The 21,631-nt window shown below is 53.3% G+C and overlaps 1 protein-coding gene across 4 annotated transcripts; it reads right to left on the bottom strand.

The window, feature by feature from the left end:
- Positions 1-1,223: 1,223 nt before the first annotated feature.
- On the bottom strand, positions 1,224-21,126 carry LOC133340257 (uncharacterized aarF domain-containing protein kinase 5-like). Of its 4 annotated transcripts, none has more exons than XM_061548311.1 (16): positions 20,913-21,126; positions 19,548-19,654; positions 18,851-19,000; positions 16,788-16,863; positions 16,222-16,422; positions 14,682-14,822; positions 14,138-14,251; positions 12,510-12,641; positions 11,664-11,747; positions 10,500-10,581; positions 9,735-9,813; positions 8,070-8,161; positions 6,499-6,641; positions 4,965-5,080; positions 4,133-4,249; positions 1,224-3,798 (listed from the first exon to the last, which is right to left on the bottom strand). In XM_061548311.1, exons 1-16 carry the CDS (start codon positions 20,931-20,933, stop codon positions 3,693-3,695), a joined length of 1,761 nt encoding a protein of 586 aa, XP_061404295.1. In that variant the 5' UTR covers positions 20,934-21,126; the 3' UTR covers positions 1,224-3,692. The 4 variants fall into 4 exon arrangements, with proteins under 4 accessions (XP_061404295.1, XP_061404296.1, XP_061404298.1 ...); XM_061548312.1 differs by having other exon boundaries at positions 20,919-21,126; XM_061548314.1 differs by lacking the exon at positions 20,913-21,126 and adding an exon at positions 20,213-20,258.
- Positions 21,127-21,631: the final 505 nt, after the last annotated feature.

Here is a 21,631-nt window from a genome sequence, read left to right as displayed (position 1 = left end):
AATGTTCAATGTGTCAGGCGCTGCCACAGTTCACTCGTTCTCGTGCAGAGAGAGAGAGGAGGAACCACGGGAAAGGCAGATTCAGGCGGTGAGCCGGATCCAAATTACCCCCCCCCCCCCCTGGCACCTCCGTGTTCTGCGGTTTATATGCTGGCGGACACCGAAGCACTCAGAAGGAACAAAACCCACGCGTGCAAGGAGGGGGCAACACTCGATCCCAGTGGCCGATAAGACGTTATCAGTGAGAGGGGGGGGCACACATTTGAAACCATTGTTGGGGTTTTGACAGCAGCACAATGATTGAGGGGTGTTGTTTTCACACGTTATGTATTGTCGGGGGCCGCACGTCAGGGAGCCGCACTAAAGGCCATCAGGAGCCGCCAGTGGCCTGCGGGGTTGGCAATGAAGAACACTGATCTTATCAGCATACAGCCAACACGTGGAGTCCACATTAATGCGGTACCGCCGTCTGCTGGCGAGACGCGGCATGGCACCACCACGACGCCCACCAACCCTCGCTGCTGCTCCACAGGCAGCCACGTGCAGCGGAGCCACCAGCTCCGTGCGCCTCTGTAGATGCACGCTTTGAGATTAGTGGCCAAAGGTCAGATGTTAAAGACCTCGCCTGGTATGCAGGAGGTCAAGGCTTCGAGCCAGACCCTGACGCCCGCTGTGTATTTGGAGTTGGCATGTTTCTCTCTCCCCCGTCGTCGCGTGGATTTGTCTCCGGGACACTCCGGTTTTCCCCTCCACATTTAGAATGAACGTCACGAGTATTTGCCTGCTTTACATTTCCACGCGATACGCCACTTTGTTGAGCTATCATTTGTGGTCCAGGGTGCTTTATGTCTATGTTACGTGGTCAAATAAAAAAAGTTTTACATCTTGACATCAGATAGGAGTGGCCCAGCGTAGCACAACATTCAATTCGGCCTCTGAATAAGACACCAATGTTGGCCTTGTTCACAGAGGCGGATCTGCTTGTGGCAATGCCTCTCCGCTCTGCGCCACCGCGTGGCTTTCCATCGTCCGTACCGAGCCCCGCGTTTCATTCTCACCAGTTTATTGTAACGTAAGAGGACATTTCAATAGCCGTGTGTTCCGCGTTGGTGGAATCGACCCGTGTGTGAGAAAGTTTAACGAGAACCACTTGAGCGGGGGACGCTGCTAGAAAGCGTTCCATCAGTTCACACGTTTTTGCAATGCGACGCATCAACCCGTGTAGTGTGCGGTGCTCATAAGCCACCAATTTTATTTCGCATTGGATTTGTTTTACGATTTTCGCGAAGCAAAAAAAATACTCTCGAAGCATAAGAGGAAAACACCGTTACGTTTGTGCAATACAACCGACAATCGTTCACCCTTGGTCACAAGCGGAATCTCGTAAACTGCAACTAGACACGAAAGCGGCGGTGACGAGCAAAGGAATCGTTTTGAATATCAGCGGAGTTCACTCGGCGCGTGGCGATGCGTACTGGGGGCAGCGCGAGGCCCGTCCACTCGGCCGCGACGCTACCGCCACGGCACCCAGGCAAGAAGGCTCACTGTGCGATAGAGCTCCTTTTTAGGCGACGTGCCGATGATGGCCTATCATCAGCACGTGGACATTTATAGCAGCCAAATACTCTAAAGCGCACGTTGATTCTACACGTGGAGGCGAGAAACCGGAGGACCCCGAGAAAAATCCGCGCAACCACAGGGAGAGAACATCCCCGAGTTCCTGCATACCAGGCAAGGTCCTCAAAATCTCGCTACCGTCACCGTCACGCCGTCACTCGACAACCACCGGACACTCCCGCCGTGCAGCACAGCATGGAGCGTTCTGTACACCACCGGACATTCTCCCACGCTCCGCGTGTCCGGCGCCAGCCGCGTGTCTTCCGCGCGGCCGCGAGACGCCGCCCCTCTTGCCGCCCGAGATCCCCAGTTTACGCGTCATAACACATCCCCGTCGGACGATTACGAAACTGCTATTTTTCCGGGCTTCCGACTGCTCCGCTAAAATTTGGGATTGGTTCAGAATCCCCGCCAGACTTGTGACGAGAACCCGGCGCCGCGCGACTTGTACCCCGAGCTCCGTGGAAGGAGCCCAACTGTAAGATCGGCGTGCTCATGTTGGCAAGTTAGTCATCAACGTAGTGCTGCTCACGGACCCCGTCCAACACCCCTCCTCCACCTCTCCGTTCCAGTGCCGACCTCCTCACGTAGCCGTGGTTTATCATTCCGCACCTCCAATAAGCATGGTTGGCTACGTGCAGTGCGAAAGAAGTTCAACCTATGGTACGTACGTCAACTCCGAGGGAGGGGAGGCCTCTCTTACTTCCGTGCCTCGCGACACTTGGCCATGTTCAAAGGCCGGTGCGGACACTTGCTCGATTTTTTTCCCCGTGCGTTAAAAACAATCCTCACTCCTCGCACTGCCGGCCGCCGCCGTCAAGGTTTATTTTCCGGCTACGCTCGTCGAGTTTTCCCCGACGACTGCATTTTAGTTTCAGCGACGTTTTATTTGTCTCGCCGACGCCGCGCGGAAAGGTTGCGATGGCGCAGCGGCGCGCTCGCGAGCGTCCGCAGACGGCACGTCGCTGCGACGAGTCGTGCTCGGCTCTCCGCACCGGGGAGCGAGTTGCGCGCCACTCGCAGAGCGGCCACGGAGAGACGCTGTGAGCACGAAGCAGTCCTCCCGCAGTGGCCACATCGCTCGCACGCACGCACGCACACACGCACGCACGCACCCACACACGCACGCACACGCACGCACCCACACGCACCCACACAACAACAACCGTCATTCGCCACTAAGTGGCGGTGACGTCACCACGACGCTTGTGCCAGGCCATGTGCACCTTGAGGCCACGTGAAGTGTCGAACGCCCGCTGGCAGGAGGTCACGGGGCAGACCCAGGTGCCACGGGTCGACTGACTGAGATGACTGAGATGACTGGCTGATGCACCACCTGTGCCCCCTACTGTACCAACTTGCTGTGCTTTAGCCACCCGGCGCTCCGTTCGTTGTTGTGAGCATCGCTCCTCCGCCCTCCGTTGTTGTTGGAGGGCGACTGCCTCCAACTGCCCAGTAGCGTCCTTCACGAGCCTCCTCCACTGAGGCCGATCTTGACACCGCTGGTACCAGTCATCGGCAAGTCCACTCAGCTCCACGTCCTCCTGTACCACATCACTCCATCTCTTCTCTAGCCCCTGCCGCGCCCGTTTAGCCCCCTCGATCCGGCCGAACAAAAGCTGTTTAGGCATGCGGAGGCTGGGCATGCGGGCTACATGACCCAGCCACGCACGCACCCACACACGCACGCACACGCACGCACCCACGCACACACAAGTACGCACGCACGCACAAAAGTTGCCCAAGTTGCCCGTGCTCCTCACAAAACAGTAGGCTTCTTTGTTCTCGTGAGTGACCCAAGTTGCTTCTCCTTGGCCTTCACGTCCGGGAGAATTAAACGAATCATCTGCTGCAGCTGTGATAGTGGCTGCGTTGGCTGCGGTGTACAACCACAAGTGAAAAACTAAACACATTCGTCAACAACATCGTATGGCCTCAAAGTGAAAATAAAGATATATAAATTCAGCAACGTTTCAGGTAAGGGTCCTTCTTCATGGCACACCTTTATAGCACATCATCTCTTGGAACAGGCCCTGGCCTCTGCCCAAGATGTTCTTTTCTCCGCAGCTGCAGCATCAGGCTTCGAGGTACTCCACGATTTCTCCCTCGTAGCTCATGAGGCCCAGCCAGGCGAACAGCCGGAGCATCCGTGCGGCGGCCTTCATCCGCCACGTCTGTGACCTGCGCACAACGCACACGGCGACGGTCGCAATTCCGCTGCAGAAAAAAAAACTGCAGCCACGTGCTCAGGGGAAACGTCGCTGCATATTGGCGTCGCGGGGGGGGGGTGTCTCTTCATTTGAAAGTGGGAGGAAACTTGGCATCGAGCTCAAGTTGCTGGCACCACTGAGAAAACAAGGGCTCCAATCTTCTTGGTTCTTTCGGTAAAGTCACGTAGAAGGGAAATAATAAAACATAATAAAATACAATTCTCACGACGTTTCGGCCACAACCCAGTGGGGGCTGAGTATGCGCCGCAAGAGAGTGCAACGTCTAACGTTGACCGAGCCCTTACCTGAGGGCGAATTCAAACTTGATCTTCTCCCAGAGGCTCAGGGCGCAGGCCACCATCGGCACCCTTCTGTGGCCCCCCTTGTGCCGGTTCTGTAGCGCCACCTCTCCGCGCACCGCACTGCGACACAAACGCGTGCACGTGTTTTCAGCGTCGAAATCAGAATCTCTCATTTAGACTGGAGGAATCCGATGGGCTACACAGCTCTTTTTCACAGATGTCCGGTAAAAGTGGCAGTCACCATTCTCAGTTTTTCATTTGCCTCAACTTGCTAGGCCACGCCGATATTGAAGCCCACTGCGGATATGCCATGCGAGTAGTGTGCACGATCGGACGAGTAATGATTCACTGCTGTAGGGTACGGTGGCACCTTGCGTGGCAAAAGAGAGAGAGCTAATAGATCTCGTTGGAAAATCTGAGCTCGGAAAATGTTGCATCAAGGAACACATTTCATGCCAATAAAAAAAACACGTGCTTCCTGTCATCCATATCTTCCATCCTCCTCCTCTCTCCCTCCCCCTCTCCGATACCGTGTCTCTTAACTTGACGCCTCTATCGTGCTGCTGCTGCTGCTGAGTCCGTTTCCCTCGCTCCATGCATCTCCCTGCTACGGCATCTCCCGTCTGGCTCACTCTGTACTCCTCCCGCGGGGAGAGCAGCGGGAGACAGCGGGAGACGACGCGCGGGCCGAGCGACGGGGGGACGAGCGAAGCGGAGAACGGCGACGGGAGACGCGGCGTCCACTGTATGTGTGTGTGTGCGCCCAATTTCATTCGCACCGTACGTAGCCAAACCGCGCTCGTCACGGGGGATCCACGGTCGCCCGCGGCCTCACCTGCGAGCCATGAGGGTGTAGCGGTCGACGGGAGAGCCGAGCGTGATGTTGATGGAGCGGATCGTGTTTATGTTTCGGAACACGAGCAGCATCGGCCGCGGCAACTGCTTCAGCACCTGCGCAGAGCCAACACGTCCCGAGCGACGCTCGTTCAACCGCGCCATTGGTGCTCATGTCGTGATTATAGCCCAGAGGTCGCAAACGGGTTTTGATTCCTTACCCGGACCCGGCCGCACCAGGGTCGCAATCGGGTACCCGTAACCTACCCGATACCCCGCTACCCGTACCCGGCCGGGTATCGGGTAGGCTACGGGTATCGGGTACCCGATTGCGACCTCTGTTATAGCCCTGCAAGAGCCAGCGGTGCAATCTCCTCGTGTCTATGGCAAGCGATGGGTCTATCCATTGGACAACCACTTGTTTAACTTCCACACAAAGTGGTGATTTATTTTGTCGACCCCGGAAGGGATGGTGGGCCGAGTCAACCCCCAACCAGGATTTGAACCCCGCGACCTTCCGACTGCGAGCCGCTCACCCTCCCGCAGAGCCACCTGGCGAGTGTCTCCACCGTCCCGGGTATAATACTCACGTAACAAGCATTTCGGGTGCTAAAGTGCCGGATAAGAGAGTTTTTGCTGTGCATGTATGTGAACTTCTTTCGTACTGCAACCCTGAGCAGCAGTAAAGACTCCATGGCACTGTTCCCGATACTAAGACTTCCAGCACTCCGATACTCGAGGCACCTTCAGTTTTTCTTCCGAAACAAACATTCCATTCAGTCCAAAAAGTTAACAAATGCCATTCTTGCGCATCATGTTGATGGCAGCAGCAGTAAGTTCATGAGCTCGATGCCAATGTCGAGGTCTGCTGCTGCTGCTGCTTCTGGCCACGCTGAGAGGGCCTTAGCAGAGAGAGTTTGTGTCGTGTCGCTGTTCCTCCTCCTCCGTTGAAGGCGCACAGACCGCAGTGGTGTACGATGTAGCTCACAGTTCGGTTTACGTGACTAGAGTCACACTTCTGTGCATGGCTTGTTTTTTACGTATTTCTATGTGTCTGTGTATCTCTATGGGTCTCGATTGGTTCATTATACAGTCCATAGTTTGGGTTGCATGGCAACAATATCACACTAATTTTGCTCGTGTTTTTAATTATATGTTTACTTTTCTCTCCCGGTCTCCTGTGTATCTCTAAGTATATGTTCAAGGCTGCATTTACTCCGTGGTCCATAGTTTGGGTTGCATGGCCACAACTGCACTACCGTGGCCCGTGTCTCTAATTTTCTGTCCGTGCAAGGAGATGTAGTGCGCATCGGCCTGCTGTTGTACGTAGATTTTGTTTAGTGCTGCATGTACTAATGTGGAACTTCTTTCACACCGTTCGTAGGCAACCGTGCTAACTGATGTTCTGATGCTGGTGATGGTTCCACCACCGTCGTCTTCAGAGAGGAGGAACGTCAAAGCCAGAAGGGCGTGCGACGATGCTTTAGGGTCTCGAATGCTGGAGGACCAGCAACTAAACGGAGGCCGCTGCTCACCTCCATGATGCGGTCGAAGCGCTCCCTCGCCATCTCCTGCATGTAGCGCTGCTCCGGTGCCGTCAGGGCATGCGCCAGCCGGAAACTCCGCGAGCTCATGTCGATCGGTCGCTGCATCAGGATCTCACAGAACAGGAAGTGGTCTGTGCCGCACGCACACACGCACGCACACACGCACGAACACACACGCACACGCACACGCAAGCGCACACACACGCGCACACACACGCGCACACACACGCGCACACACACGCGCACACACACGCGCGCACACTTGCGCACACACACACACACACACGTGCACACACGTGCACACACGCGCACACACATGCGCACACACACACGCACGCACACACACACACGCACACACACGCACACACACGTGCGCACACACACACACGCGCGCACGCGCACACACACACACACGCGCGCACACGCGCACACACACACACGTGCACACACGCGCACACACATGCACACACACGCACGCACACACACGCACGCACACGCGCACACACACGCACACACACGCGCACGCACACGCGCACACACACGCACACACACGCGCACACACACGCGCACACACACGCACACGCGTACACACACACGCGCGCACACGCACACACACACGCACACACGCACGCACACGCACACACGCACGCACACACGCACACACACGCGCGCATACACACGCACGCGCGCACACACACGCGCGCACGCGCACACACACACACACGCGCACACACACACACGCGCGCACACACATACACACGCACACACGCATGTGTAATGCATGAATTATTTCTCGTTGAGGAAATCTGGTCTAAAGTGATTCTCGATATGCTAAACCAGTGTTCTTTTTCACTTTTGCCGTTAATACAATCAGTGTGAGGGCCGCCACACATTTGCAGCTATTGTTGGGTTTGACAGCACAATGACAATGGGGTGTTTTCACGGTTTGTGTATTGTTGGTGGGCCGCACGTCAGGGGCCACACTAAAGGGCCACCACGGGACGCCAGTGGCCCGCGGGCCTTGCGGTGAAGAACACTGATCTAAACTAAACTTGTTTTACCGGGTGATGTCTACGGAACTGTTTAGTTCTAATTCAGAGGCGACATGGCCACACTCCCCGCTGATCAGGAGTGAACGCAGCGGGTCACCGCTCATCTCGTGTGGACTTAAGAGTAGCCAATCAGAGTGCACGTTTCTCAGTGTGGGGAGGGGCACAGCGCGGTGGGGAGGGGCGCGGCGCGGTGGGGGGGTGAACCGGAGTGCCCGGAGAAAAACCCCACGTGACCGCGGGGAGAACTTGCAAACCCCAAAATATACGGGCCTGCTAGGAGGCGGGGATCGAACTGCAGCCTCCCCACGTGGGTGGCGACTGCGAGGTCTCAACCCGGCTACCGTGGCGTGCGCGGCACGCCCTTGTGACGCTGGGAAGATTCATAACTGGGGCGATAAATCACGAGCTCCGACCGGGGCGATAAATCAAGCGCTCCCGCCGTAGATCAGCGTGGCGCTCAGGGCCGCGCCGTGTGCCCGAGCGTGGCCTTGCGGCGGTGCCTCGTACCTCCCACGCCGAGGTCTGCCGAGAAGCGCCTCATGTCGGCGTCCCTCCGCAGCACGATCGCTCGCCACAGCTGGCACAGCGCCAGCCGGTCCCTGAGCTCAACACAAACACGCACACGGGAGGGGCGACACTTTTGTTTATTTGTTTGTTTAATTTATCGTGAAGCCACGTATACACGTCAGTTTAAGTAAAATAGCAATTAAGCCAAACAATGTTTCCTTAACCAGGTAAGACCCACTGAGATGTGTAGCTCTTTTTCAGAAGCGGCTTTGCCACAAATGACAGCTCAACGAAGTGACTTATCATCTGGAAATGTATAGCAGCCAAATACTCTAAAAAGCATGTTGATTATAAATGTGGAGGGAAAAACCGGAGGACCCGTAAAAAAATCTAAGCGACCACAGGGAGAGAGACACGCAAACTCCAAATATATCGGCGTCGGGGTCAGGATCTAACCCATGACCTCTTGCATACCAGGCATGTGAGTTAACATCTCGCCATCCCGGTACCCTAATATATTACAGGCAGTGCCCGAGACACGAACGCCCGACTTGCAAACATCCGCACATACGAAGGAAGCACGAGAAGACGTTATTATATTTTAACCATCCAACTTCCGAACCGCGGAACTATTCTATTCGGCGGAGCGATCCTCCGGGAGATCTACCGAGTCCCAGAATCCTGTGTGATGCATGACGACAGTGGTGGCTTCCTTTTATTGTTGAACCATAATACATTTTTAAACAATATGTAATTAAATATTGAGTTCCGGGATGAGATCAAATCAGGACCTGCTTGAAAAAGAGTCATATGACTCAGCATGGCTCTCTTGGATGAATATGTAGATTTCATTTAATGAGCGTCTCAGGTATGACACCATCTTCACAGTCCCTTCCCCTCCTTGGTCTCTCCACCCACATACCTTCTCCCCTCTCATCTCGCTCTACCCCCCCCACACATGAGCTCTGCTCCAGAGTCCGAGGCTTCTCTCAAACTCCTGTGGTCTGCAGGGAGAAGGGATCCGGAATTTAGTTCTCACTGTCCAAGGATCCCACGACGGTGGGCGGGATACCCTCCCCCCCCCTTCATCGCAACGGCCTTGGTGACGGGGGGGCCGTGGTAACGGGGGTCCGTGGTGACGAGGGCTGTGATGATGGGGCCGTGGTGATGGGGAGTCATGGTGACGGGAGTCGTGGTAACGGGGGGCCGTGGTAACGGGGGTCCGTGGTGACGAGGGCTGTGATGATGGGGCCGTGGTGATGGGGAGTCATGGTGACGGGAGTCGTGGTAACGGGGGGCCGTGGTAACGGGGGTCCGTGGTGACGAGGGCTGTGATGATGGGGCCGTGGTGATGGGGAGTCATGGTGACGGGAGTCGTGGTAACGGGGGGCCGTGGTGACGGAGGGGCCGTGGTGACGGGGGCCCTGGTGACGGGGGCTGTGAAGATGGGGCCGTGGTGATGGGGAGTCATGGTGACGAGGGCCGCAGTGATGGGGGACAACAATTTTGGCTCCCGTCTCTTTGGTTTTCCCGCATCTCACAAAACTGTGGACGTTACAAAGTCTAAAGAGTGTTGTGATGCAATATGAATAAATGACGCTGCATAAAAAAAATATTTTTCATTTATCTGATGTTATTCGGACACCACCAAAGTGCTTTTTTTACCGCTCACTGAGATGCTCGTAGAGGCCGTGATCAAGAAGAACCAGGCCTGCCTTGCCGTTCTTCTCTTTTCTCACCAGCACTGCGGGCAACACGGCCACAACCACCGCAGTCAGCGAGGCAACGCAGGCCCCGCCAGCCAACACCGTCACCGCACTGCGGGCAACCACCACCACCGCACTCAAGGCGGTAAACATGGGTAAACACTGCTTTGCCGAAGCAGTGGTTCTCTACCTTGGATGTGCGGACGGAGCTCTGATGGCTTTGTGATTTTCAAAGTATTCCGACGGACGGGGTCAGCAAAACCACTTTGGCCCAGCCGAGCGACAGATAGAGTTGTGGGGCCCACAACACGTGCGATATATGCCTTGCACATTTTTTGTTTGTGTCGGCACGGTCCCGTTTACACAACGGCATCGAGGTAGAACGTTAAGGTGTCGACGGCACGCGGCTGAGCTCGCACTCTTTGCGTGAATGCAATTCCAAAATGACCACCGACATTGCGTGCGTGACATTACATTTTTCTCCGTGTCTCTCCGTGCACCTGGCCGCCCCCGTTACAAATCGTGGATCGACCGGCCGAAGAATCGCGCCAGGATTCACGTGCCGTCCGTCAGGAAAAACAAGGGAGCCAGTTTTCCATTACAAGAGGGCACACGGCGATTCGACTGGCTTGCGCAAGTCCCCCGAGACCCTTAAGTTGACTTGGTTGTCGTGAACTAACCCCAAACTGTGGTGGGCGCCGCGCCCCTGCGCTGCCATTCTCACCGTTGCCCGGGTGTGGGTCGGCATGGATGAAGCCAGTGGAAAAGATCTGTTCTGCGAACACTGCGATCAGCTTTCCTGCCACCTGGGGAAAAAGCGAGCCACACGACGGGACGAACATTAACACCGTCACCAATGAGAGACTTCGTGGAACGCAGGGAGACATCCGTGAGCGTATATTTGGGTTAATCGCGTTGATTTGCACATTTTTCTCGTTTTGCAATGTATTGTATGTATGCACGCATGATGAACTTTTTCACACCGTACGTAGCCAACCATACTAATGTCAATGTTTCTCCAATGCCTCTACTTGCCTAGTCTCGTCAACATCCTTCTCGCACATTTATTTGATTGAAGTGAAATTCAACTTCTTACTTAGGCTTATTCACGTGTTGGCTACATTACTGGTCTAGGCTTGCAAATGTTTACGTGCATTGAAAATCTTGCGTAAATCGAGATTTAAAACTAATTTCTGTAAAAGTGCTTTTTGTGTGCGGTTTGCTGTCCTTGCACCAGCGCCTCCGATAAGCATGGTTGGCTACGCACGGTGTAAAAGAAGTTCAACATACATCCATACATAGCTACTTCCATTGTCATGATGAACCCCAGGTTATCCTCACGAAGGACTCAACGCTGTAGCACTTGTCTCCATGGGTTTATCTGATCTCCTGATTAAATATGAACATCTGCAATAATTTTTTTAAGCAACATCGACAAATGCCCGGGTAGGCATGCTCCATATTTGGGATGCAATACTTATCAAGATCAACATTCAAAGATAAAACTAAACTAGGGAAAAATCCAGACACCACAGGGGAAAGAGACATGCAAACTCCTAATATACAGCAGCAGGCGTCAGGGTCGGGATCGAACCCACGACCTCCTGTAAACCAGGCAAGGAAGTTAACATCTCCTAGCCACCGCAAGATGTAAACTCTCTCACAAACCGGTCCTCGACGATGTTTCAGTCCTATACCTTGACCCAAACGGAATGGTGAAAACACGATGTGACACGTGCGCCACCACCTGCGGATAACGGCATGGAGTGGAGTAACAACGCAACCAGCTCAGCGCGACAGATAGGAGGGGGGGTGGGGACGGGACAGGACGGTGAGACCGCAGTAAACTCTGGCCCTCAAGTCCCCCCGGCAGATCGCCGCCACTCACATCTTGTAAGCTGAGGCCTTGCTGCTGGATGGAATCCACGTCATTTACTTTGCAGCCCAAGCAGAAGTCGGCTGTCAGGACACGCTGTTTCACGAAGATAAAGATACACAGTGTAGCCTTAACAGACTGTTGGGGCAAGTGCTGTTAATAAGTAGCACCTGTGAAGGCTAGCACGGCACACAAGGGGGTGGGTGGTCAGCACCACGCCCGACCGCCTTTGTCTCCCCAGCGGCAATGTTTACACACCGCACCAGGTACTCATTTAAGGCTGAGTCGACCTAGGGAAGGTCCAGGACCGGTTCAGATAATTGTCACAGGTGTTGGCCGTGAGCGTGCATCAAACTCAAGTCGTCGGATTTATAGCGCAGTGCGCTAACCGCTACACGACCAAAGGTACAAAGATAAAGATCCCCCATATAGCCTTACGGGACTGTTGGGGCAAGTGTTGTTAGCGACCACCTATGAAGGCCGGAACGGCATACGAGGGGGTGGGTGGCCAACACCTTGCCAGGCTGCCTTTGTTTCCGCCGCTGCGATGTTTCCATACCGCACCAGGTAATCATTTCAGGCTCAGTCGACCTCGGGGAGGCCCAAGACCCGTTGAGATAATCATCACGGGTGTTGGCCACGAGCTGGAATCGAACTTGGCCCGCCAGGTTTGTAGTGCAGCGCGCTAATCGCTACCAAGACAAAGATCCCCGTTTAAGCCTCAACAGACTTGCGGCAAGCACCGATGAAGGCCACCACACAGACACACACACACACAACACACACACACACCGCACGCACGCACGCACGCACACACACACACACCCTTCCAAGCTGAGCGCAAGAGCGCGCCTTCACCTTGCTGGTGAAGGCCCAGTAGACCTTGGGCACTGTGACGTACTCCAGGTGCGCCAGCTCGCGGGCACAGCGCTCCGAGTTGCGTCCCTCGTTCTCAAAGTCCAGCTCCTGCGCGAGCGTGCTCTTGAGGTCCTGAACGGAAACGAACGTGCAGTCGTACTCATCGCACGAACGCCCTCGGGCTCCGTAACAACGCAGCGAGTATTGTGAGCAACGATTTCATCTCGCAGCCATCGTTCTCATTCAGTGGGCAAACACAAACGAGCGCGCGAGGAAAGCCCGCTGCTAACAGGTCACAAGGTGTAAGTACAAGAAGCTGGCGCAGGATAGGAGGAGACTCGGGATACCCCCACCCCTTCATTGCAGAGACGGCCATTGGAGTGGTCTTCACGAGTCCAGCTACCACGGGGACGACCAATACCGTCAGGGCAGATCTATGGGTATCTCTGTGTGAGTCTGTGGCTCTCTATGCGAGTCTGTGGCTCTCTCTGTGAGTCTGTGGCTCTCTGTGTGAGTCTGTGGCTCTCTGTGTGAGTCTGTTGTTCTCTGTGTGAGTCTGTGGCTCTCTGTGTGAGTATGTGGCTCTCTGTGTGAGTCTGTGGTTCTCTTTGTGAGTCTGTGGTTCTCTGTGTGAGTCTGTGATTCTCTGTGTGAGTCTCTGGTTCTCTGTGTGAGTCTGTGGTTCTCTGTGTGAGTCTGTGATTCTCTTTGTGAGTCTGTGGTTCTCTGTGTGAGTCTGTGGCTCTATGTGTGAGTCTGTGGCTCTCTTTGTGAGTCTGTGATTCTCTGTGTGAGTCTCTGGTTCTCTGTGTGAGTCTGTGGCTCTCTGTGTGAGTCTGTGATTCTCTGTGTGAGTCTCTGGTTCTCTGTGCGAGTCTGTGGTTCTCTGTGCGAGTCTGTGGTTCTCTGTGCGAGTCTGTGGTTCTCTGTGTGAGTCTGTGATTCTCTGTGTGAGTCTCTGGTTCTCTGTGTGAGTCTCTGGTTCTCTGTGTGAGTCTCTGGTTCTCTGTGTGAGTCTCTGGTTCTCTGTGTGAGTCTCTGGTTCTCTTTGCGGGTCTGTGGTTCTCTGTGTGAGTCTCTGGTTCTCTGTGTGAGTCTCTGGTTCTCTGTGTGAGTCTCTGATTGTCTGTGTGAGTCTCTGGTTCTCTGTGTGAGTCTCTGGTTCTCTTTGCGGGTCTGTGGTTCTCTGTGTGAGTTTGTGGTTCTCTGTGTGAGTCTGTGGTTCTCTGTGTGAGTCTCTGGTTCTCTGTGCGAGTCTGTGGTTCTCTTTGCGGGTCTGTGGTTCTCTTTGCGGGTCTGTGGTTCTCTGTGCGAGTCTGTGGTTCTCTGTGTGAGTCTGTGGCTCTCTTTGTGAGTATGTGGCTCTCTATGTGAGTCTGTGATTCTCTGTGTGAGTCTATCTAAAAACAGAAGGTAGGAGGAGACTGTCAGGCGAGATGTTGGAGGTCGCTGCGTGTCTCTGCAGTGCAGCAGCTGTAGGATCTGCCAGAGGGTGGCACGCATTGGCAGTGAGGGGCGGTGGCAACAACGGCTTTGGCCATGACGAGATCTTGAAGGGAAATGCCGCCGAGCGATGCGATACATTGCTGCCCGTTTCCAAGTGTACCCGTTGGGTACGTAAACGTTACCTTGAGTACCCAGCGAAAGCCAAAGGTGGGGTGCATGAGCGCCACGAGGTCGAGAAGTATCTCCAGCGTGCGCACGTCTCCATCAAAGCGGTCGCGCAGGTCGATGTACTGCACCTAGCCCAGACAAGAGAGTCAAACCAGGACTCAACGGGAGCCCACAGCACACAAGACACACACGTATTCCGGTTCCATCATTAAGAGTATAGTTTGACATCCCTCGTCTCTGCAAATGTAACACTCGCGACGCAATATAACAAACCATCCGTCACGAGTGCATCCCACAGCTTTTGTACTTTTATCACAGTTGCCTGGCACAGGCCCAAACATATTAGGCGAGCAGCAATGAACAGCACCATCGCAGATGCTATCGGTGAGAGTTAGCGCATTTGTCGAAGTGAACGAGGTTACCAGAGTTGGGCGAAAAAAAAAGAGTCAATGGGGGGAGGGAATTCCAAAGTGAAGCTGTGCGAGAGAAGAATCGGAGAGAGGGAGCAGTATTGTGGCTGAACGCAGTGTGCTTGTCAGCGAGTGTCCCGCCACGAACCTTGATGGCGACAGGCGTTCCGTCATGCAGCCGTGCTTTGTGCACCTGAGCCAGGCTGGCAGCTGCCACCGGCTCGTAGTCGAACTCGGAGAACAGCTGCAAGGGCGTTGTGCCAAAATCCTCCTGGAACAGCGCGTCCACCTGCATACAGCGTACGCGGCAACAACAACAACTTTGGTTTGGCAACGTCACCGAACGAGGCTGGCATGTCCGACCCCCGCGTCGCATTCGGTACGGCGTTGTTCCTCCGCACGTGCCAACTCAAGCGGGGTCCTTCTCGGCACGAAGCGTTGCGCTTGTTTTGTTGAGTGAGAAGTCAAAAGGAATAGGGGTGGAGATATTTTGCAAGTGACCCGGATTACCACAATTTAATTGAATAAAACGTAAAAAAACAAGCATATCTAAGAAGCAAATAGAAATCGGAGCAAAAACAACCACATTCTAGAAGACGTAAAAAAACAGTGAAAAAATCGAAATTCAACAACAAAAATCCTGAAACAAAAGTTGGCTTGAGTAGCAAAATTAAGCTATAAAAATGTAAACTTGGATTAAGGGCGATCATTCTTCGATGCAGGACCATCGCTGCCGGCCCTGAGGATCGTGGCGCCATCCTCAGAACGTGAACGACAACTGGAGGTGTCTCAATCACCCAGTGATTAATAATGTCACCCTCCCACACCCATTCACATGCACAATAAAAAACTGCAGGACAGAATTGCGTCCGACTTTGATTAACTATAGCAGGTGTAAACAATTATTACAATATGTATTTGAATACCAATTTATTCAGGCGAGCCACACTAGTGAGTGGTCGGACTCTTTTTCAGAAGAGTCCTGTTAAACAGGGTTGTTATTTTAAGATGTTTGCAGCCAATTAGTGATGAGTGTTTATACATGTGGGAGAAAACCAGGGCACTCAGAGAAAACCCATGCACGCAAGAAGGCAGCACTATTCCCGTACAGATGGAAACAGATGGTGATTATTCCTCTTACTGTACTGCCTTCTCCTGGCGAGCCAGGGTTATGACACCTCATCGACGCCCACGGGAAGGTAGTTTCACAACACTGTCATCCACCAACACTCGCTGCCTCCACAGTGCTTGCTGGATTGCAAGCCACGTCCAGCATAGCCACCACTGCCATGGTGGCGAGATGTTTACTCCCTCGCCTGGTATGCAGAAGGTCGTGGTTTCGATCCTGGCCCTGATGCCTGCATATTTGGAGTTGGAATGTTCTCCCCGTGGTCGCGTAAATTTTTCTCCGAGTCCTCCAGTTTTTCCCTCCACATTTAGAAACAACGTGCGTTTAAAGTATTTGGCTGCAATAAATTTCCACGCGATAAGTCCCTTCGTTGAGCCAGGTCGCTTCTGAAAAAGAGCTACATCGCTCAGTGAACCTTGATCAGTAATATAAAAAAAAATTGTTTAGCTTATGTTCACATATAACGTGCAGTGGTGTGTATATAGGCAATACGCAGGACAACGTTGATTGCAGTCAGTTGCAAGCTGCGTGCAGCGCAGTGTTCTCTTCCGCTGGTCACCTCCTGGTATCTGCGGTCGAGCGCTTGGTCCTCCAACACACGCAGCGTCTTGGTGAACTCGCGAGGTAGCAGGTGGTTGAAGGCACACAGGCCCTGGCCCAGCTTAATGTAAACACCTCCGTTGAGTATGGCCGCGTTCACGATGCTGTCGGCTGCCCGCTGGTGGCAATCCGACAACACCTGCTTGTATTCTGTACTGCTCTTAACACAAGAGACATGTGTTTTTTCACGTGTTGGTTCTAACTATTCAACGTATACTTTTAAAAACAAGCCCTTCATTGATAAATGTTAAAACTAAACATATCGATACTGTAATTATAAATATGCCCACTATTTATATCCAGCATCTTGAAATGTGGTCACATGTAGTCACTATGTAAACCACATTGTATAAGATTGCAAATCGCAAAATCTCCAACGCCACGTGGTCATGAGCTGCAAGTATTTATTTTGGCGTACGGCAGGAGTGAGTGTGAAAATCTGAGTTTAAATGTCGAGGTTAGTGCACAATATGAGATCACATCCTACCTTGTCACATCATGCACATTGCTTGTCCATAAACTTACCTCCTCTAGTCCTTTGAGACCAATGTTCATGGTCCACCAGTAATCGCCGGATATGCGCATTCCCACATGCACAGACCTAGAAAGAGACACATCAAGAACTTTGCACGGTTTCACGAAGTTGCATCAACGAAGTTCCATGAAACAATGGGAATTTAATCCGGTACATTTAACAAAAAAATAATTCAGGCAATTGATGTTTTTATTTTTTATTATTACACGCGCTCATGTTTGAGGATGTACCAAGTTAAAAATAGAAGTTTGTTGCAAGGTCAAAATAATAGACAGTGATTTGTTGCTCAAACGAGCATGGGGGCAGTGCTCTCTCTCCTGTTTACAGCTCTGAGCCAGTGGTGGAAATCTCACATTCCTATAGCAGAGCAACCAGTGTGGAATCTAGATTGAAAACTCTTTTTTTTAGAAATGCTTTTTGTGTTTATGTTGTTGTCCTTTCCCCGCTCCTCCGATTCGCACAGTTGGCTATGTACGGTGGGATGGATATTCAATATACATTTGTAGTGGCGTAACGCGCGCAGGGTTTGCAAACAACAGTTGCATTCATTTACGGGGTTGCAAAAAGTGAGGTCAAGTCGAGCTGGTGCAAGCGTGTGGCCTGGGAGACAGCAAACAGAGAGACGCCAGCAATTAGGGAAAGAGGCAGTGATCAACTGACTGCAATTGCAAACACGGAGTAGGCACCAAGAAGACTAGAGTTAGAGGCGATGGGGGGGGGGGAACGTGCAAGAGATGCCGGAAGGACGCCCGAGGGCCACCTGAGGACACTTAATGAGGAGGGGGGTAGAAGGGGAACATGTGACGCAACGGAGTTGAGTTGGTTGGAGATGAAGAAGTGAAGAAGTCAAAGCAAGAGAAGTCCAGGACCTCGCCCTCCACACCTCGTCCTCCCCAGCAGTGTTGGCTTAACCCTTGCTGGGGCCACGGGCGACGTTGAGGTGTGGGTATAGTAGTAACAGGCTAGCGGGGGAGAGGCTAGCGGAATCCTTAAGTGTGAGTGTGTTAGCCTAGCGGAGAATAGGCTAGCAGCAGATTCAGTGAGAGGTTAGCGAGGTGAGAAGCTAGCGGAGTATACAGTAAGAGGCTAGCGGAGAACAGGCTAGCGGAACCAGAGAGAGAGACAGCGTCCGTGACAGGCGAGCAGAGTGTGGAGTAGCAGGCAAGCGGAGCAAGAGAGAGTGAGCTCGGAGTAGCAGGCTAGCGGAGCTAGAGAGAGTGAGCTCGGAGTAGCAGGCTAGCGGAGCTAGAGAGAGTGAGCTCGGAGTAGCAGGCTAGCGGAGCTAGAGAGAGTGAGCTCGGAGTAGCAGGCTAGCGGAGCTAGAGAGAGAGAGCTCGGAGTAGCAGGCTAGCGGAGCTAGAGAGAGTGAGCTCGGAGTAGCAGGCTAGCGGAGCAAGAGAGAGCGAGCTCGGAGTAGCAGGCTAGTGGAGCTAGAGAGAGTGAGCTCGGAGTAGCAGGCTAGCGGAGCTAGAGAGAGTGAGCTCGGAGTAGCAGGCTAGCGGAGCAAGAGAGAGTGAGCTCGGAGTAGCAGGCTAGCGGAGCTAGAGAGAGCTCGGAGTAGCAGGCTAGCGGAGCTAGAGAGAGAGAGAGCTCGGAGTAGCAGGCTAGCGGAGCTAGAGAGAGAGAGCTCGGAGTAGCAGGCGAGCGGAACCAGAGAGAGTGAGCTCGGAGTAGCAGGCTAGCGGAGCTAGAGAGAGTGAGCTCGAGAGAGGAGTACGTGAGGAGCATCCCGTGTGGGATGCTTCGAATAAAGTGACACAGGAGAAAAAGAAGTTGTTCGCGTGAATAAACACCACTACACATACATACAAAGTGGTACCAAATTTATTGACTGCGGATGGATGATGGGCCAAGTCAACCCCCAACGAGGGATTGTGAATGTGCAACTTTCCGATTGCGAGCCGCCCACTCTCTACGGCTGAGCAAGGCACCTTTTCTCATGAAAGGCTTCGACAACGTGTGCGACGTTTAAAAAAATGTCAGATACTTCTTGGCAACCCTCGACCATGATTTTAGATCGCATTCATTGAGCAAGTGACGGCGCGTGGCTAACCTGCAGAAGCGCTGGATTCCTTGGACGAGTATTCTTGTCTTGCGTTTGGTCTGTGCGTCTAACAGGGCGTAGCACGTGCCTCCAAGCAAGGGCAGCCCCACCAGCGAGCCCAGCGCGAGCTTCCTCATCAGAGAACGCTCCTTCACAACGCTTGAGAAGCACACATTCATACGCAGCTGTGACATTAGATTGCTTGTATTTTCTTACAAAATTAACACATTTCACCCTCGGGGGATGGAACGTCTCTCCATTCCAAGGGTGTCCTGGGCGTGTATTGGCACGTGCATAACAATTATGCAAAAAGTGCGGAAAAAAAAACAGGTTTAATATATTAACTTATATAGTATGTATTTATACGATATTACAAATTTAAGCAAGGAACACCCCACGTAATATGGTAATCCTACAAATTGAAGTTTTACCTCTCAAATACAGATTTTCGGACTGAACACATGCGCAGCAGTGACGAGGGGGTCTCGTTCACGTGCATTAACAGCCAGTCTCCCAGTGCACCTCTCATGAAGTTCGTGAACTGCTCTCAATAACTCAGGATGTTTCAAAAGTCAAAATGTAGTTCGTGTGGATGTCCAACCGTGAATAATCCAAGTCGGCGAGAGCTTTAAGAAGTGTCAATTTCCCCCACCTCTCGCCGTCTGTCAACGAGGACATGAACAACGCGGTTCGTTCCTTTGCTCACCGGCCGGCCCGATCTGTCAGCAGGTGCCTGTTGACGCGCGTGGCGGTGGCGGTGGTTGCGCGAGTGCCAGAGTAGAGGCGGAGACAGGCGGCACGCAACACGCACACCTGGGGACGATATCGTGCTCTCATTTTAACGCAGTTGCTTATTAACACACACGCAGTCTGAGAGAGTGGAAGATATACAGGCATTTTAACACGTAGGCTTTCGCGACCAATATTATTCATAATAAACGTTTTTGGGTTATTTATACTCAAAAATTGTACATGTTGTGGTTTCACGCTTCAACACACCGGTGGGCTAAAGCAGTGAACTATTTGTATTTTTGTCAACGTGACACTTTTTTGCTGATTGGCCGTGTCGGGTGGTGGAGTGTTGACACATTTATAAATAACGCGATCTAAACCAAAAACGTTGATTATGGATATACAGGCATGCACACAAAGGCACGTGTCTTAAAACGCCAGAGCCAAGGAACGCCGTCAAATCACACCATGCATTCTGGCCTAGAATCAATGCGATGGCAACACCTCCGATGAGCACGATCGGCTACGTACGGTGCGAAAGAAGTTCGACATACAGTACATACATACGGCAGTAAACAAAACCGACTTCAAAACAATCGTCCGATTCCAAGCGGTCACATCGCCACCCACGTGGATTACCTACTCAGGGGTCTCCGTGCAGCGTGGCCATTGACGGCTCTACCCGAGGTGGTGGTGAGGATGATGATGATGGCTTGCGCGTGTAAGAGCGCAGTGGGTGGCCAAGCGGAGATGGCAAGCGGAGATGGCAAGCGGCGGTGCCTCGCTGCTTGCCTCAACGCCGTCTCATTGGGGAGTGACCGAGTGACTGTACCAGCGATGTTCTCGGCGTCTCAACACGAACACGTGTCGGGGACGGCCTCTAGAACCGTCGAGGCGAGGAGGGGAGCACAGCAACGCCGAAGCTCCGCGGCAGAACACGGCACATGTAGCGACGAGGGGAGAACGGCCTCGCTCGGTGGGACGTGTGTAGAGGACGGTGAGGGGGGGGGAGACTAAGACCTCAGAGCTCATCTGGTGGGAGGCTGTCAGGAGGACTGACGAGCCCGTCGCTGTGTGTAGACTGCAGCAGCGGCAGTAGCAGTAGCAGCAGCGGCGGGGACATGGCGGAAGGAAGAGCGCGTTGGCCAGGATGACGTCAAGATCATCGATGTCCTTTCCAACTCGGACATTTGAAACCACAGGGCAGGGAAACAACCCCCTGACTTTTCCCCTAGAACAGTGGCTGTGCCTTGCCTCGCTCTCTCGAGACCACGCTGGCACGGCATCGACAAGAGACCATGAGCAGCATTGTTGCTCTCAGACGGTGACAGCGGCTTACCCGCACCCGCGCGGGTAGCATCGTTGCGCCGCGCCGCCTCGTCCCGTCGTGTCACGGCTCCTCGCAGGGTGGTCCAGGCTTCTCCCCTCTCACAACAGCAGCAGCAGCAACAGCAGCAGCAACAACAGCAGCAGCAGCAGCAACAATGGCTGCACGAACACAACGCGAACTCAAGGCCACCTCGCGCACTGTACGACCCAGCGTGTCTCTCGTGGCGCATACCAACTCACTCATTCCGGGGAGGGGGGTTGGGGGAGGTCGGGACTGCATCCCCGCGCGCATCGCGATGGCCCTGCAACCCCCTCCCCCCCAGCCCCCGTCGCGCAGTGGTATGGCCCAGGACGTCACGGCCACGCGCCGGCTTTAAAAGCCGTGAGCGACGCTCGCATCGAAATCGGTCAATTCATATTCTTAGGTTTTTTCGGTAAAGTCACGTAGGTAACACATCAAAATTAATGAAAATAAAATAAAACAAAATTAGCTGATCAGCTAATTCGGCTGTGACGGTCCCACCTGATGACGGAGACTTCTGTTGCCTCCGAAACGTCGTGATTTTTGTTTTATTTTATTTTCATTAATTTTGATGTTTTACCTACGTGACTTTACCGAAAAAAACTAAGAATATGAATCCTTGCAGTCACGAAAGCTTCAAATCTAGAATTCGGTCAATTCAATCGCGGTGCTTGTGGTCGATCTGCCGCTGGATGACATCCGCCGCA

This window comes from Lethenteron reissneri, chromosome 9 (assembly GCF_015708825.2).
Source record: "Lethenteron reissneri isolate LAM-NWPU_2019-01 chromosome 9, ASM1570882v1, whole genome shotgun sequence".
Taxonomy (NCBI): domain Eukaryota; kingdom Metazoa; phylum Chordata; class Hyperoartia; order Petromyzontiformes; family Petromyzontidae; genus Lethenteron; species Lethenteron reissneri.
This window is presented reverse-complemented; position numbering and strand designations above follow the sequence as displayed.